The 15857-nt window shown below is 37.4% G+C and overlaps 1 protein-coding gene across 3 annotated transcripts in view; it reads left to right on the top strand.

Annotated features, from left to right (window-relative positions):
- Nucleotides 1-15577, top strand: part of LOC306881331 (protein EFR3 homolog A-like) — a 43671-nt gene extending 28094 nt beyond the window's left edge. Inside the window, exons 11-26 of one of the 3 annotated variants that reach the window (XM_079435374.1) lie at nt 342-416; nt 1077-1244; nt 1333-1447; nt 2027-2078; nt 3584-3756; nt 4814-4889; nt 4980-5141; nt 5275-5406; nt 5483-5550; nt 5936-6063; nt 9842-9892; nt 11541-11620; nt 11704-11752; nt 11834-11937; nt 12755-12804; nt 12899-15576. In XM_079435374.1, the coding sequence (XP_079291500.1) occupies nt 342-416; nt 1077-1244; nt 1333-1447; nt 2027-2078; nt 3584-3756; nt 4814-4889; nt 4980-5141; nt 5275-5406; nt 5483-5550; nt 5936-6063; nt 9842-9892; nt 11541-11620; nt 11704-11752; nt 11834-11937; nt 12755-12804; nt 12899-13004 (1589 nt within the window). In that variant the 3' untranslated portion in view covers nt 13005-15576. Of the gene's footprint in view, nt 1-341; nt 417-1076; nt 1245-1332; nt 1448-2026; nt 2079-3583; nt 3757-4813; nt 4890-4979; nt 5142-5274; nt 5407-5482; nt 5551-5935; nt 6064-9841; nt 9893-11534; nt 11621-11703; nt 11753-11833; nt 11938-12754; nt 12805-12898 lie in introns of all 3 variants that reach the window. The other 2 variants (XM_079435376.1, XM_079435375.1) reach the window with 2 other exon arrangements.
- Nucleotides 15578-15857: the final 280 nt, after the last annotated feature.

Genomic DNA, 15857 nt, shown 5'->3' with positions numbered 1-15857 from the left:
AATAGAAATTTTTAGAAGAACAGCTATTTTTTTTGTAACATTATAAATATATTTACTGCTCCCTTGAATAAACATATTTTTTTAAATGAACTTTACCCCAAACTTTTGAAAGGTAGTGTACAGTTTAAATGTAAAAGTCTACTTGTTGCTGTTTTATTCTTATCCTGAAATCATTGTTCATTTCTTTATTTTTTTTAATGTCATTCTGTTTGTTCTTTTGCTTGTGTGTCAGTCACTACAACTACAAACAGATGCCGAAAATAACAAACTACATTTCCTCTTTTCATTTCATCATCCTCATTATTCCTTGTCTCCTTCCTGAAATCTGTTTTCTCTCACAGGTCATATTGCCCATAATCAAAACAATGCTTACACGTTTCTCAGTCCTATCTCTTCACCACCCAATCTGTGGTTGGGTATGTTAACTAACACAGCAGTCACCCAGTCAAAACCTTCAGGCGGTCACTAAATTGGCATGTATATGATGAACTAGTGAACTCTTCAGGGTCCAGTCAGGTGGTTTTGATGGTGTATTGATTTAATTAACAATGTCTATTTGACAAGTGGCTGAAGGTTTTGTGGGTTTGCGGTGTAGAAAAAGTACAGAGCCCCCTAGCAGTGCTCTTTAGTTCCTACATCTAGTTTGATGAATCTTTTAATGTGGTTTTTAAAGGGATAGTTCACCAAAAATGAGTTTTGTCATCTTTTACTCATCCTGATGTTGTTCCATACCTGGTAGAAGAACATATTTTGCTAACCAAAGAGTTATTGGTAGCTATTGACTTTTTTTTCCTTGCTATGGAAGTCAATGGCTACCAGTAAATATTTGGTTACTAAAATATCTTCTTCTGTGTTGAGAAGAAGAAAAAATACAGGTTTGGAACAATATGAGGGTGAGAAAATGATGACAGAATTGTCATTTTATGGGTGAACTATCCCTTTAATATCGTATAGTGTTTATTCAGTAAGTCCAGACAGAATCTGTGATGTTTTAAGCACCTTCTGTGCTGATTTTGAAGGAAAATCTGCACAATTCTGCATAATTACTTTTATGCTGTTTGTACATGTATTCTCAGGTCCCACAGTCCTGGAGGTGTTTAACACCCTGCTGAAGCATCTGCGTATGAGTGTGGATTTTGAGCTGGGCGACGGTTCCCGCAGGAACTCCGCAAGCAGCCTTTCCTCCACCCGCACTAAAGAGAGCGAGGAGCGGATCGTCCAGAATGCCATCATCCAAACCATCGGTGACAGCTCGATGTGCTCACTAAAATCTGACCTTTTGTGAACTACAAATACTAAACCAATTCAATAAAATGGATTGTGTGTGTCTAGGCTTCTTTGGAGGAAATCTTCCTGATTATCAGAGAGCTGAAGTGATGATGTTCGTTATGGGGAAAGTTCCTGTTTACGGAACGCCGTGTCACACGCTGGACACCGTCAAGATCGGGTAGGACAGTGTGTGTGATCCTGCATTCGACATGGCAGTTGTAGTGTTTGGAGAAGGTTTCTTGAATCCTTGATTATGGCACTGATTGCACATGTTAAACTGACACAAGCATATTTGCAACATGCAAATGACTTGTAATCAGGGGCCCCAAAAAACAGACAAATAAATATTGTGGTTACAGATTCAAAAAAAAAAAAAAAAAAAAAACTTCAAACACTTTTAATTTCATTTTTGTCCTTGTTTAGCTGTTTTTTTTCTGTATTGTACAGCATTACTGTTTACTTATCTTGAATAACTCGAAAATAACATAAAGCAATGTTTATATAATTGAGAAATCTTTGTGAAGGCTAAATGCCATAGTTTTAATCTAATTTAATAATTTCAAATAATAATCTTGATTTGTCAAACAATAGTAAAGATTAGTCAGATTTCATTGTTAATGACAACTACTATACACGTACTGTTTAGGGTGTATAGTATTCAAATAGGGATCCAGCCATTGTTTATGTAAAAATGAAATCAAGAAAGCAAAATCTGTTTATACCGAAGATTTTAAATTATCTCCTTTTTCTTTCTCAGGCATCAGGGCACAAAGAGAATCCAGGCAATGCTGTTAAGTTCTCTCATTATGGTAAACCTATTTTCTTTCTTTTGTGCACGTGTGCAAGTTAGTGATGATGAAAAGAATCTAAAGGTGCGATCACATTTGTCATTGCCCACTGAATTTTCACCAGTAAAAATCGTTTCAGTTCTTTAGTTTCAATAGGAATCTATGCAGTCTGTAATTTCACATGATGGCGAAAGATTTCCTCATACAAATTCTGCATTAGGTTCAATCGGTTAAATAAATTTGTCACATTGACTAACAGAAAGCTGCTCGTTTAGAAAAAGTGACTTCTGTTTGAGCTTCATGCATTTACACTATTGACAATTGACAACTGACTCACTTTGCCAGAAAAAAAAATCACATACATTTTGCTAACATGACCACACCTTAAAGGGATAGTTCACCCAAAAATGACAATTCTGTCATTAATTACTCACCCTCATGTCTTTCCAAAACCATAAGACCTTTGTTCATATTCGGAACACAAATTAAGGTATTTTTGATGAAATCCGAGAGCTTTCTGACCCTCCATAGACAGCAACGGAACTACCACATTCAAGGCCTAGAAAGTTAGGGAATTGTTAAAGTAGTTCATGTGACATCAGTGGTTCAACCGTAATTTTATGAAGCTACAAGAATACTTTTGCAGCTTGTTTACAAGCAAAGGAAGATGCACACATATTTTTTAATGCATGGTACTCTCATGAATAGCTGTGGAGACTGACACAGAAGAGAATAAACTGTTGAAAGTTTCATTAGAAGTCATTATTTTTGTTTTGTTTGCGCACAAAAAGTATTTTCGTAGCTTCATAAGATTACGGTTAAACCACTGATGTCACATGGACTATTTTAATGATGTCTTTACTACCTTTCTGGGCCTTGAATGTTTCAGTTGTGTTGCTGTCTATGCAGGGTCAGAAAGCTCTCGAATTTCATCAAAAAATATCGTAATTTGTGTTGCGAAGATGAACGAAAGTCTTACGGGTTTAGAACGACATGAGGGAGGGTGAGCAATTAATGACAGAATTTTCATTTTTGGGTGAACTATCCCTAGGCTGGTATCAAGCATCGCTTCAGAGTCATGACTAGTGAATATATATTAGACTTTCATTCTGTCTCTGAGCTTGCTAGTAAAAACCTTCCACACCCTCCTGAGGGAGTTTATGAAGGTTCCTAGACAGCAGACTGCACGGATCATAACATCAGATTACAGCTGCCTGTGGTGCTTAGTGTCCTTTTTCTTCTTTTTTTCTAATGTCCAATTTTGTCTTTAGTCTGGTTTATGGCTGGTTTTAGACAGGGCAACTTTTCAGGCACCGTTGCCCAGCAACAGGCAGGAAATGGGCCGCAGGTTGAAACATAAAATCGTTATTTTGGATGTCAACAGCTTTTGCTCTCCATCTCCTACTGCTGGCCATTTCCATAAGTGCAACTGTGTTGCTAGAGTTACTAGTGTGAATATGTACTGTAATAATGGTGCTGTTCATATCTGATAGATACCTTCTGTGTGTGTGTGTGTGTGTGTGTAGGTTACGTCAGGGTTTAAGTGTAAAACGATGTGCGCTGGCCTGCCTGCGTCGTTTCTGGAGCCGTTATGCTCCATCTCTTTGATGGAAGATTGTGAACTCCGGCAGCTCGTCTTGGAGATTCTGCACAACATCATCGATCGCCATGACAACAGAGCCAAACTCAGAGGGATCCGGTATGGATGCACACTTAACACCCTAAAGTGGCTGTACGAAAACTAGGGCTGTCAAAAGTTCATGCGTTAACACCTGCAATTTATTAAATTATTTAACACCGTTTTTTAATGCTGTCAATGCATTTATTCAATTTGACATATAACTGTTTCATTATGTTCAGTGTGATTTGTAAACCCTGATTAAAGCTGAGTGGAGCTGCAGTGCAAGTATCATGATTCCTGCAACCATTTATGAGTATTTATAAGTTTTTATGGGTTATTCATTTATAAATCAAACACATTTGGTATGTTTTAACTTCTTTTTTGCAATTTTTTGTATGTTGAAATAATTTTTGTAGCATGAAAATTTTATTTAGTCAACCTCATGTTGTTTTAAAAGTCAGTATATGATCTTTCTTTTATAGACCACAATCGTTTTTATTTTATTTAAGAAAGTAAATGTGGACAAGGTCAAACTTTAAAAAGTACACAAAAGCACCATATAAGTATCGTGAATCTAATCTGTATTAATATAGTGCAATATATTCTCATAACTCTTAACTACTTCTTGAAAATTATGAGATCAGTCAAAATTAAAAATTTGATTGACATGACCAGTTTTATTTTTATTATTGATGTATTATTATATTATTTATTAATATTTAGCATTAGATATTTTTATATATTATATATTTGGATTTTGTGTATTTCTTTAAAATTGTAAGTAATTTTGTTGTGCTTTTTTGTATATTCGATTTGTATGTATTTATTTTAAATTTAGTTTATGTAATTTTGTTGTGCTATTTTTTCAAAAATTCTTTATTTTTATTTCAGTTTTAGTAATTGAAGTGCTTTTACTTTAACAAATTTTATTTAATTTACTTGCCAAGTTTTTATATTTAATATTCATATATTATTTTTTTAAGCTTTATTCCAATGAATGAAAACAACTTTTAAAGTTGAATGCTTTATTAAGCAATAATAACATAACACTGGTGCCAGCAGTTTTAGGTCAGAGTGTGTTCTGGTGCATCAGAATAAATGCTTTCTAAACCATTTCCTTTGTGTTTGTGTGCAGGATTATTCCTAATGTAGCTGCTCTGAAGATCAAGAGAGAAAAAATCTGCAAACAGGATGTGGTCTTCATGAAAAAGGTACAAGACTTCACAAACACACACAGACGTCACAACTGCACACATGTGGAACCTCAGCCCTTAAAACTGTTGCTCTTTCTCTCTCTCCAGCATGGGCAGCAGCTATACAGACACATCTATCTGGGCTGTAAGGAGGAAGATAACGTGCAGAAGAACTTTGAGCTGCTCTTCACAGCTCTGGCATTGATCACTATTGAACTGGCCAATGAGGAGGTGATGATTGATCTCATACGCCTGTCCATCGCCCTGCAGGTATGCTCACCTACATGGGCAGTCATTCATTTAGCAGTTATTCATTTAGATTTGAATCCAAAGAGACTTAGCAAAAGCAATTTCTCCAAGATTTCCTATTTATTATGCTAATCTCTGTTTTGATTGGCTGAAGGATATGGCCCTGGCAAACGAGGAGAACATGCCAATGTTTATTCGCTGTGGAATCATGGCGTTGGTCGCTGCATACCTCAACTTCCTGAGTCAGATGATTGCAAATCCCCCTTTCTGCCAACACGTCAGCAAGGTGAATGTGCGCACATGTTTACGGCACACACGCATCCTACATACAACATCCTGTAACTCCTTTTTCTTCCTGTCAGGTGATTGAGATGAGAAATCTAGATGCTCCGTATCTTCTGCCTGAACACGTCTTCAGAGAGAAGTGTGTGTGAGTATTTCTTTGAATGTGTTTTTACTAAAGGACTATATCAGTAATCAGCTGATAACAAAGATTTTTTTAATGTATTGATATCATTAATTATGCAGGCGCATTTCCTCTCATTTTTCCTTTACCTTTGCCTTCATCTACCACTCAAAATCAGAATCCATTTTTAATGGATATTTATAATGTTGTGAATCCAAAATTTACTTGTTGCCTTTAAAATGATTGATTTATTTTAAAATTTTAACTTATTTGGTCACAGTAGTATTGAATTTTAATATCGATCATAGCTTAAATCTATTGATTTTAATAATGAATGATAACAATGGTATAACTAATTTCTAAAGTCTCTTTCTTTGTGTGTATCTGTATTTTTGTGTGTGTGGATCAGGCTCCCAGACTCTTTAGACCGGGACGATGTTGGTTTGTATTTTCAGACGGCTGATCTGGCAGAAGCTCTGTCTGTACCTGGATATAACGTAGAGAGACTGGCTGTACCGTACATACCCCAGGTTACAGGTAAACATCATTCCTTACTGTACAAAATAAAGACATTACCTGATTTAGTTCAGTATCCAAGATCAAATCTAAAGCAGCAACATTACATGCTAATTAACTCTGTATTGGCATTTGATTTCTTAACAATATTTTCTGAAATTACTTTTTTGATTAAGCAATAATATTTATGAATAGTATCTTCCTGTCCTCTCAAAAATCACAGTGGGTAAAATAAATTTGTGTCCTGTTTTTTTCTAATTGAATATTTCATTTCAGATGAAAATGTCACATTATGAAAAAAAAAAATTTGAATGCCATTTCATGCTGTCTTTAAACAATTAACCGTACTTACAGCTGGAATACACTACACATCTTTTGCCCAGATTTTTGGCCTGATGTGCTGCCCATGCCCGGCACCAGGACACACAGCTTGGGGAGGCTTGTATATGTTTTCGGGGGGGCAGTATCGGCAGAGGGGGTGTTCGCTCCAAAACATTATTTGGGTAGCACTTTACAATAATTAACTAACAGTTTAATACACTTTAATACATTAACTAATATGAATTAATGGAACCTTATTGTAAAGTATTACAATTATATGTAATTAAAGCATATATGTTCACAAAACACTGTTGAATTAAACAGAAAAGCAAGCAGCTGTGCATGATTTGGCATGGCAGCCAATACAAGTAATTAATTAAGACTTTCCTTAACTAAATCCTGCATTTGGAACAGGCTTGCAAAATCACATCACTCTGTTCTTCTGAAATTATCTTTATCTACACTGCTCAAAAAAATTAAAGGAACACTTTTTAATCAGAGTATAGTGTTGCGGTCCTACTCGCCCCGCTCGAGCGGGATTCGACGTCCTCTAGTGGGCCCTGTGCTCACTGCCCGGCATCATGAAGCTTGATTGGCATTTACCATTGAATACCTGAATTGGCAGGTCTGCCACTGGTGCCCTGTGCATTTCACAGATGAGAGACAGTGAAAGGGTCTGGAAAAGCCGCGGAGAACGTTATGCTGCCTGTAACATCGCTTAGCATGACTTGTTTGGTGGTGGGTGAGTGATGGTCTGGGGAGGCATATCCATGGAAGAACGCACAGACCTCTACAGGCTAGGCAATGGCACCCTGACTGCCATTAGGTATCGGGATGAAATCTTTGGACCCATTGTCAGACCCCACGCTGGTGCAGTGGGTCCTGGGTTCCTCCTGGTGCACGACAATGCCCGGCCTCGTGGCGAGAGCGTGCAGGCAGTTCCTGGAGGATGAAGGAATTGATACCATTGAGTGGCCCCCACGCTCGCCTGACCTAAATCCAATAGAACACCTCTGGGACATTGTTTCGGTCCATCCGATGCCACCAGGTAGCACCTCAGACTGTCCAGGACCTCAGTGATGCCCTGTTCCAGATCTGGGAGGAAATACCCCTGGACACCATCCGTCATCTCATTAGGAGCATGCCCCGGCGTTATCATACAAGCATGTGGAAGCCATACAAACTACCGAGTACCATTCTGAGTTGCTGCAATGAAATTTCAGCAAAATGGACTAGCCTGCTGCATAATTTTTTCACTTTGATTTTCAGGGTGTCTTTGAATTCAGCCCTCTGTAGTTTGACAATTTTCTTTTCTATCAAACGATGTGGCATCCTTTCGTTCCTAACACATTACCCAGTCCATATCAGTATAGATATCCTATTCCAGCATGATATTTTTCCCCATTGAGATCTGATGTGTTTTCAAAGTGTTCCTTTAAATTTTTTGAGCAGTGTATATAGTGTAGCAGTTAGCTATCTCTGTGTCGTACGTGGATGCTTTTCAAGCATGAAGAACACAAGTTTTATTTAAATTCTGAATATATTATCTTATACACCATGCAAAGAGCGCTCCCTTTACATTTATTAAAAACTGTCACTCATTCATCACGATCTCACAAAGTTCTGTTTGAATGTGACTACACAATGAATCTTTATTTTTAATGTCTTTGTTAGAAAGAATTTACGAGCATGATAGAACTCAGCACTGGACAAAAAGCGGTGACTGGAGCGGTGAGTGGGTGGATTCCAACCTAAACACCTCTGATTGACCATTGCGTTGTAGAAATCAACAAACATGTCTGTGATTGGCTACATTGCTCACCTCTGGGAAAGTGCATTGTAAAATCATTTGACGCTTTCCAAACCAGAAAGGCAGATACACTGGATTGTTTGCCAAATCTATTTCATTAGGCTATTATTACGAAGAAAACAGATCCTAGACCAGGAGTTATGGGCAGCTTTTCCATCTAAAAGCAGCTTGATTGGCATTTACCATTGAATACCTGAATTGGCAGGTCTGCCACTGGTGCCCTGTGCATTTCACAGATGAGAGACAGTGAAAGGGTCTGGAAAAGCCGCGGAGAACGTTATGCTGCCTGTAACATCGCTTAGCATGACTTGTTTGGTGGTGGGTGAGTGATGGTCTGGGGAGGCATATCCATGGAAGAACGCACAGACCTCTACAGGCTAGGCAATGGCACCCTGACTGCCATTAGGTATCGGGATGAAATCTTTGGACCCATTGTCAGACCCCACGCTGGTGCAGTGGGTCCTGGGTTCCTCCTGGTGCACGACAATGCCCGGCCTCGTGGCGAGAGCGTGCAGGCAGTTCCTGGAGGATGAAGGAATTGATACCATTGAGTGGCCCCCACGCTCGCCTGACCTAAATCCAATAGAACACCTCTGGGACATTGTTTCGGTCCATCCGATGCCACCAGGTAGCACCTCAGACTGTCCAGGACCTCAGTGATGCCCTGTTCCAGATCTGGGAGGAAATACCCCTGGACACCATCCGTCATCTCATTAGGAGCATGCCCCGGCGTTATCATACAAGCACGTGGAAGCCATACAAACTACCGAGTACCATTCTGAGTTGCTGCAATGAAATTTCAGCAAAATGGACTAGCCTGCTGCATACTGCATAAAAAAGCGGTGACTGGAGCGGTGAGTGGGTGGATTCCAACCTAAACACCTCTGATTGACCATTGAGTTGTAGAAATCAACAAACATGTCTGTGATTGGCTACATTGCTCACCTCTGGGAAAGTGCATTGTAAAATCATTTGACGCTTTCCAAACCAGAAAGGCAGATACACTGGATTGTTTGCCAAATCTATTTCATTAGGCTATTATTACGAAGAAAACAGATCCTAGACCAGGAGTTATGGGCAGCTTTTCCATCTAAAAGCAGCTAAACTCATGTCCGACCGTCCCCCTCGGTCTGGATAGGGGGTGCAGGGATGTCCGTGGGGGGCCCTGCTGCTGCCTCTATGTCTACTAGCTGAAAGTCGCATCCAGCCTGCAGATTTTGGGCAGTAGTACTTGACAGATTTCACATAAAATCTCCTTTGATTGTGTATGATTGGTACAGACTTCAGACTTTGATTCCATCCAGTCGCAGGATATGACACGTTTGATAGTTTGAGCAGAATTGTCAGCGCATGTTTCTGCATTAGATTATGTTTGGAAAGTCTTGAAAGTCTGCTAGTGCTTGATCCTCAGTTGATGCCCAGTTTTTCTTTGTATCCATTTACAAAGTCGGCAAGTGTATGATGCCTAGTGTTTTAAAATCTGTTCAGATTTTGAAAGTCGTGTAGTGTATTCCAGCCAAGAACCTGGTGCTACAATTAATCACCAAGTCCCTCTAAATCTCTAAAATAATACTAATACTAACTTCCTGAAGATCTTTCCTTGTCACATGAGAATTCACCCGCTTCATTCACTGTTGCCTTCTCTCTGTCTGTGTGTTTGCGCTGTAGTCCTGTACACGGTAGGAAAGATTCTGCACAGATGCAAACAAACATCCAGAGGTACCATCATTGAGTTAGTGAGGTCACCTGTCCGTGTGTATGGATAGAAAGTTCAGTGAATAGCAAGAATATGTAGTTAGTTTCTCCCTAGCCCAACTGTATGTTTTCCATATTTACATATGTAGACTTCCTCTCGTCTGTAGAAGCCGTGACAGATTTCCTTTAGCTCCTGAATGTGTTGTTAAATAAATTTCAGCATTGAGATAAAAAAACAGCAGGTATATTGTGGAATGAGATAAATTAGTCCTGTCTAACTGGTTTAATGTTTTGTATGCTGCTGTCATCTGGACGGTGTTACTGGTAGGTTAAAGAGAGAACACACACCGGTTCGAGCTCATAGTTCAGTAGCTTGGATCTCAGGGAGAGTACTGATGAAGCATCATTTGACATTTTATTGGCATTTTCTGGACCTGACCTTCTACCAATCGCAGTAGACCTGCTGCACTTGAACTTTTGAGTAAAGGGTTTATTTTACACACAAAATATGGTCACGGATTCCTTTTTTTTTTTCTTTGACATTTTCAGTGCTGATTTGTGTGAAAAATGATTTCATAATAGATATTTATTATTATATGATTTTCATATTTTTAGCCAAATAAGCCATATATTGGCATATATGCACTACTGTCCAAAAGTTTTTTTTACATTTTTTTTGTTATTGTTTAAGAAAATTAATGCTTCTATTCAACAAGGACCCATTAAATGGATCAAAAGTGACAAAGACATTGATAATAGTACAAATGAATGCTGTTCTTTTAACCTTTATATTCCGTCTCCTAGAAGAAAATGTATCAAGATTTCCACAAAAATATTAGGCAGCACAACCATTTTTAACATTGATAAAAAGAAATGTTTCTTGAGCAGCAAATCCGTATATTAGAATGATTTCTGAAGAATCATGTGACACTGAAGACTAAATGTAATGATGCTGAAAAATCAGCTTTGCCATCACAGAAATAAATTACATTGTTACGTAATTTTTCAGTGCTGATTTGAGTGAAATGAATAGGTGAGATTTTAATTAATATTTATTACAGAATTGTCATTTTAAAATATATTAAATATAATTTATTCATTATAATAAAAAATTATACTTGTACTATCTATCTATATATATATATATATATATATCTATATATATATATATATATATATATATATATATATAATATTCACTGGTGTAAACTTTTAATAGGACAACATGAAAGGGATGTTTTGATGCAATATGAGCGTATATAGTTTTCTGAAATTAGTTGTTTATAGAGTTGGATTACTTCTGATGTGTCATCAGCACTCTTGCCCTGAAACTCTCACTTTTACTTATGAATTTTTGTTTTGAAACTTATTTTGCTGTGATTGCTGCCTGTGTTTGTGTAATTTGCATTTCCTTCTGTTTGATAATGCTTTCATGCTGCTTTGTCTGAACATTACATTCATTAAACATGAGCAGTCAATGAGATTACACTGGCTGGCTTTGGGAAGTTCACCTCCCTTCATGAATCAGAGGCAAATTAAACCCATATATCACATATGCGAATACTGGGTTTAGTTTAGCACAAATCCAGGTCGAATCCGTGCATGATTGGAAATATTTCAGTCCTTAAAGCTTCGATCATTTATATCATTGACTTTTGACCCACAGATGAAGACCGGCTGCCCCGTAGGAAGAGTTTTGTTGACACTATTTCTCTCCAAGTTGACATCCTTTCCAACAGCTTGCCGGATCAGGTACACTGGACATAATTTAATCATGCTTGAGTTGTTCAACATTAAGAATTAGACTAAAGAACATATTTGTGTTTATCCTGTAGTCTCAGCTTGCAGAGGAGATCACGTTTGAGACCCTGAAGAAGGCCATCGGTATGTGTGGATTAGTGTCTGCTCAGTGTTGGTGTGTGTTTGTGTGTGTGTTAGCGTTTGATGTCGCTCCATCTCTCTCAGATACCACAGGTCTGGAGGAACAGGAAAGGGAGAGGAGACGGCAGGTGATGGAGAAGTTCCAGAAAGCTCCGTTTGAGGAGATTGCCGCCCACTGCGAGTCCAAGGTACAGCTTGTGTGTTCTGCCAATCAGCTTGTTTGCATTTAAAACAATTGGAAAAAATGAGGAATGTTCCAATATGATTTTAATATTTTTAGCCCAGGAAGCCATATATTGGCATGTATTTGTTTGTGGACATTTTTTGTTGTTGTTTAAGAAAATTAATGCTTTAATTCAACAAGGACCCATTAAATGGATCAAAAGTGACAAAGACATTGATAATAGTACAAATGAATGCTGTTCTTTTAACCTTTATATTCAGTCTCCTAGAAACAAATGTATCAAGATTTCCACAAAAATATTAGGCAGCACAACCATTTTTTAACATTGATAAAAAGAAATGTTTCTTGAGTAGATTTGATTTCTGAAGAATCATGTGACACTGAAGACTAAATGTAATGATGCTGAAAAATCAGCTTAGGAATAAATTACATTGTAAAATAAATTAAAATAATTATTTAATATTTCACAATTTTACTGTATTTGTGACTATATAAATGCAACCTTTCAAAACCAATGATGTTTTGAGTTGGCCAATATATTATAATATTAGATATAAGTAAATTTATATATAGTTATATAGTTAGTTTTTGTAAGACTTATTACTCTACCAAACTCTGCATTGAATAAACCATTTCCTGTCAAGGTGCAAAAAATATGGGGGTTAGCTTAAACCATTTCTTACTTTTCCTGATTAAAAAACTCTTTTTAAGATGTATGATCTTATATCATTGGCTTAAGTATAATTGGTGTAAGACTGTGTTGTGGTAATTACATTAGAAGCCATTGATGCAGCATTTGAACTTCCTGTATGTATTTTCAGGCCAGCATGCTGCACGATCGCTTGGCTCAGATATTTGAACTCACCATTCGGTAAGTTGACATTTCAGCTTATAATGTTTGTCCTCTAATATTTCAGCGTGAACTGATATTTGATTGGTTGTTTTGTCTATTCATCTCTGATCAGCCCTCCCCCGAGCCCATCGGGCACCGTGACGGTGACGTCAGGCCACGCCCAGTACCAGTCTGTGCCAGTCTACGAAATGAAGTTCCCTGACCTCTGCGTCTACTGAACCACAACCTTTCACCTTAACTCTATCACACAGACTCGACCTTGACATGTGACCACTGACTTTTATCACTCTTTATGTTCGGTCCTTGACCTTAAACTCACCTGAGCCACTCATCTTCATTAGGCACCTTTCACTATAAATGTCACATACATTCATGTCCAAAAGAGAGAAGGGGTGCGAACTGGACAGGCGCTTCATGCCTCCATTCTGCACCAATCAACATGCAGACATTACAACCAGCTGTCCAATCATACACCAGCTCTGTAGAATCATGCAAATCTTATGTGTGTGGTTTTCAGTTTGATTCTTGCACTAAAAGGCAGCTCTAGGAATCAAACTAACTGAGTCTTTTGAACACTTGATTCTTTAGTTTCTCAATGTATTGATTCATAGGAGTCATTTAGAAAATGGCTCACTCTGGCTACATTAAGGGAACTTAATTGCTAGCATTAGCTTAAGTGCTAGTTTATTTTCATTAAGTCATTTCTAAGCCATCATCAGCAGAGAGATTTGAACATACAATAGGTTTCTGCTCGCTTGAATTTCACCTATATAAATGATTATAGTGTATAGTATAGGCTATTTTTGACAAATATATATATACTTTTAGATGAAATGATTGCTGATAGTTGCAGAGTGTTATTTGTGTTCTGTTTGCATGGCTTATCCAATGTTTCACTGCAAACGTTTGTGAGTTTAGGCCTTTATTAATCTACAATTAGCCTTTAACTTCGATGTTGTGGATGTCAACGGGGCTTTTGTTCACCCAGAGTTCTTAGTGATCACTATGCTCTCCATTTTGCCTTCACTGTATAGAGAAACCAAAACATTTGCTTTTCATCACCAAAGAGCTCCACCCACGCCCCTTCCTTTATGGCCACACACGGCCGCCAATCAAATCTTGAGCCAATCAGAAACTGAATTCTCTTTGAGGGCGGGAACACCGTTGTGTTTTTGAACTCAAACCTCAGAACAGTTTCTAGACAACTTGGAACCAAAAAAATGATGGATATCAGTGATAAAAGGATCTGCATTCATCAACCAGCTGTTTTTACATCGAGCCACAAGGGCGTTAAAATGTTTTTTTTGCTTTTCAGGTGACTATTCATCTATCTTGGACAAAAATGTGTCATGCTGAATTCTTACAATTTATTTGTGACTGTTAGATGCTGAAATACTTTGCTGGAAATGTTTCACATCATCTGTGCTTCCTGTGGTGAGAGCTGTGATCAATTTCAGTTGCGTTTAGCAGGTAGAAACGTGTCTATCCACGATTGTTTAGGACATTTTGGTTGATTCTGAGGTGCTTTTCATGGATTCTGGGGGTTTGTTGTCATATGATTGGCTTGTCTTTGTATTTTTGTGGATGGAACGGCAAGTGAACGGACGGGTGTTTATTCTGCAGATTTGGTGCATTTGTATGCTGATTATGGATGCGATGCTGTTGCCATTTTTTGGCCTGTGAAATCAATGGTTAGACTGTTTGTGACCAGAGACTTGCACCTTCATCGTGGGATTTGTATGCACAGAAAGTAAAGAATGTCTTGAATTATTTAAAGGTTAAACTTCAGAGGTGGCTTGTTCTAATTTCGCAATAGGATCGATTATTTGTCTCCTATAATTTCCATAATATCCGATGACTGCAAGGTGGCAGATTTTCTGATCGGTCCAGTCTGTTAAAGGACATCTGAAGTGTTAAAGAAAGGATTTTGTTGACAAAATGTTGGAGGACAGGAAATAGTCAGTAGTTGACCTTTGGCCGTTGTGTTTTTCTCTCAGTAACTTGCTGCATTTCAATAGAAGTTGCTTTGCGACAATATGCGTAAAATGCTGTGATAAAATCAAGCACATTATTTCTGTAGAAATATAAAATCATAAATAATTTCTAGAATAATGCAATATATTTTTGGTGTAATATGAAATAGGAATGTGTTGTTTCTCTGACACATCATCCGTAACGCACCTTTAGAGAGGTGTGTGTGTGTGTGTGTGTGTGTGTGTGTGTCAAAGGGATACAGTAAATCTATTTTTTGCATTCTGTTTTTGTTTTACATCGGTGAGGGGAAATCTTGTTAAGGGTCTTACTGTAACTGCTAATATAATTTTTAGTGTAATTCACAAGGTTTTATTTTCATCCTCAGTGGAACTCTATGGTACTTTAGTATTTATCACATGGTTTGTCTGAAACTGATCTTTAGTTGCTTTTTCTGTAACTCAACAATGATTTTTTCTTTCCTGTTTGAATGGGAGAGAGGTAAAGAATAAGATGCGTTAGGTTTAAGGGTGATGGTGATGTGTCGATATGGAACAGAAATGGTTTTGTAGTCTTCTTTGTGAAGATAGTCCAGAGGACAGGTGTATGTCTACATGCATCATGTTAGATTTGAAATGTGTAACGGTACGAACCACTGCAGTGTTGCTACAATACATGATTATAAAAGTTCCCATGAAATCTCTTCGTGTTAATTAGCCATATTCAGGTTCGCTGTCTAACAGTGTCTGCCACATTAATGTGCAATGAGATTTTATGTACAAGATCTTAAAGTCTTAATAAAGATTTTGTATTTAAATTCTTACTGTTTCTGTTTTCTTTTGTACATTCTCATCAAAAAGGCCACAATTTTTTATTTTTTTTAAATCAGTTTAAATTCAATACATTGAAAACTATTATGATGTATACTTACCTAAATGTACTTTTAAATAATGTATAATTTATTTCATGTTACAGTACTGAAAATAATATTTTTTGCATTGCATTACAGAATGCTACTGAGAATTGGGCGAAAATTCTTAGAATGTTTTTACAAATAGGCTTCTTTTTTACTTTATGCAATTATTTCATTTTTATTTACT

Source organism: Barbus barbus (genome assembly GCF_936440315.1).
Source record: "Barbus barbus genome assembly, chromosome: 15".
Lineage (NCBI taxonomy): Eukaryota > Metazoa > Chordata > Actinopteri > Cypriniformes > Cyprinidae > Barbus > Barbus barbus.
This window is presented reverse-complemented; position numbering and strand designations above follow the sequence as displayed.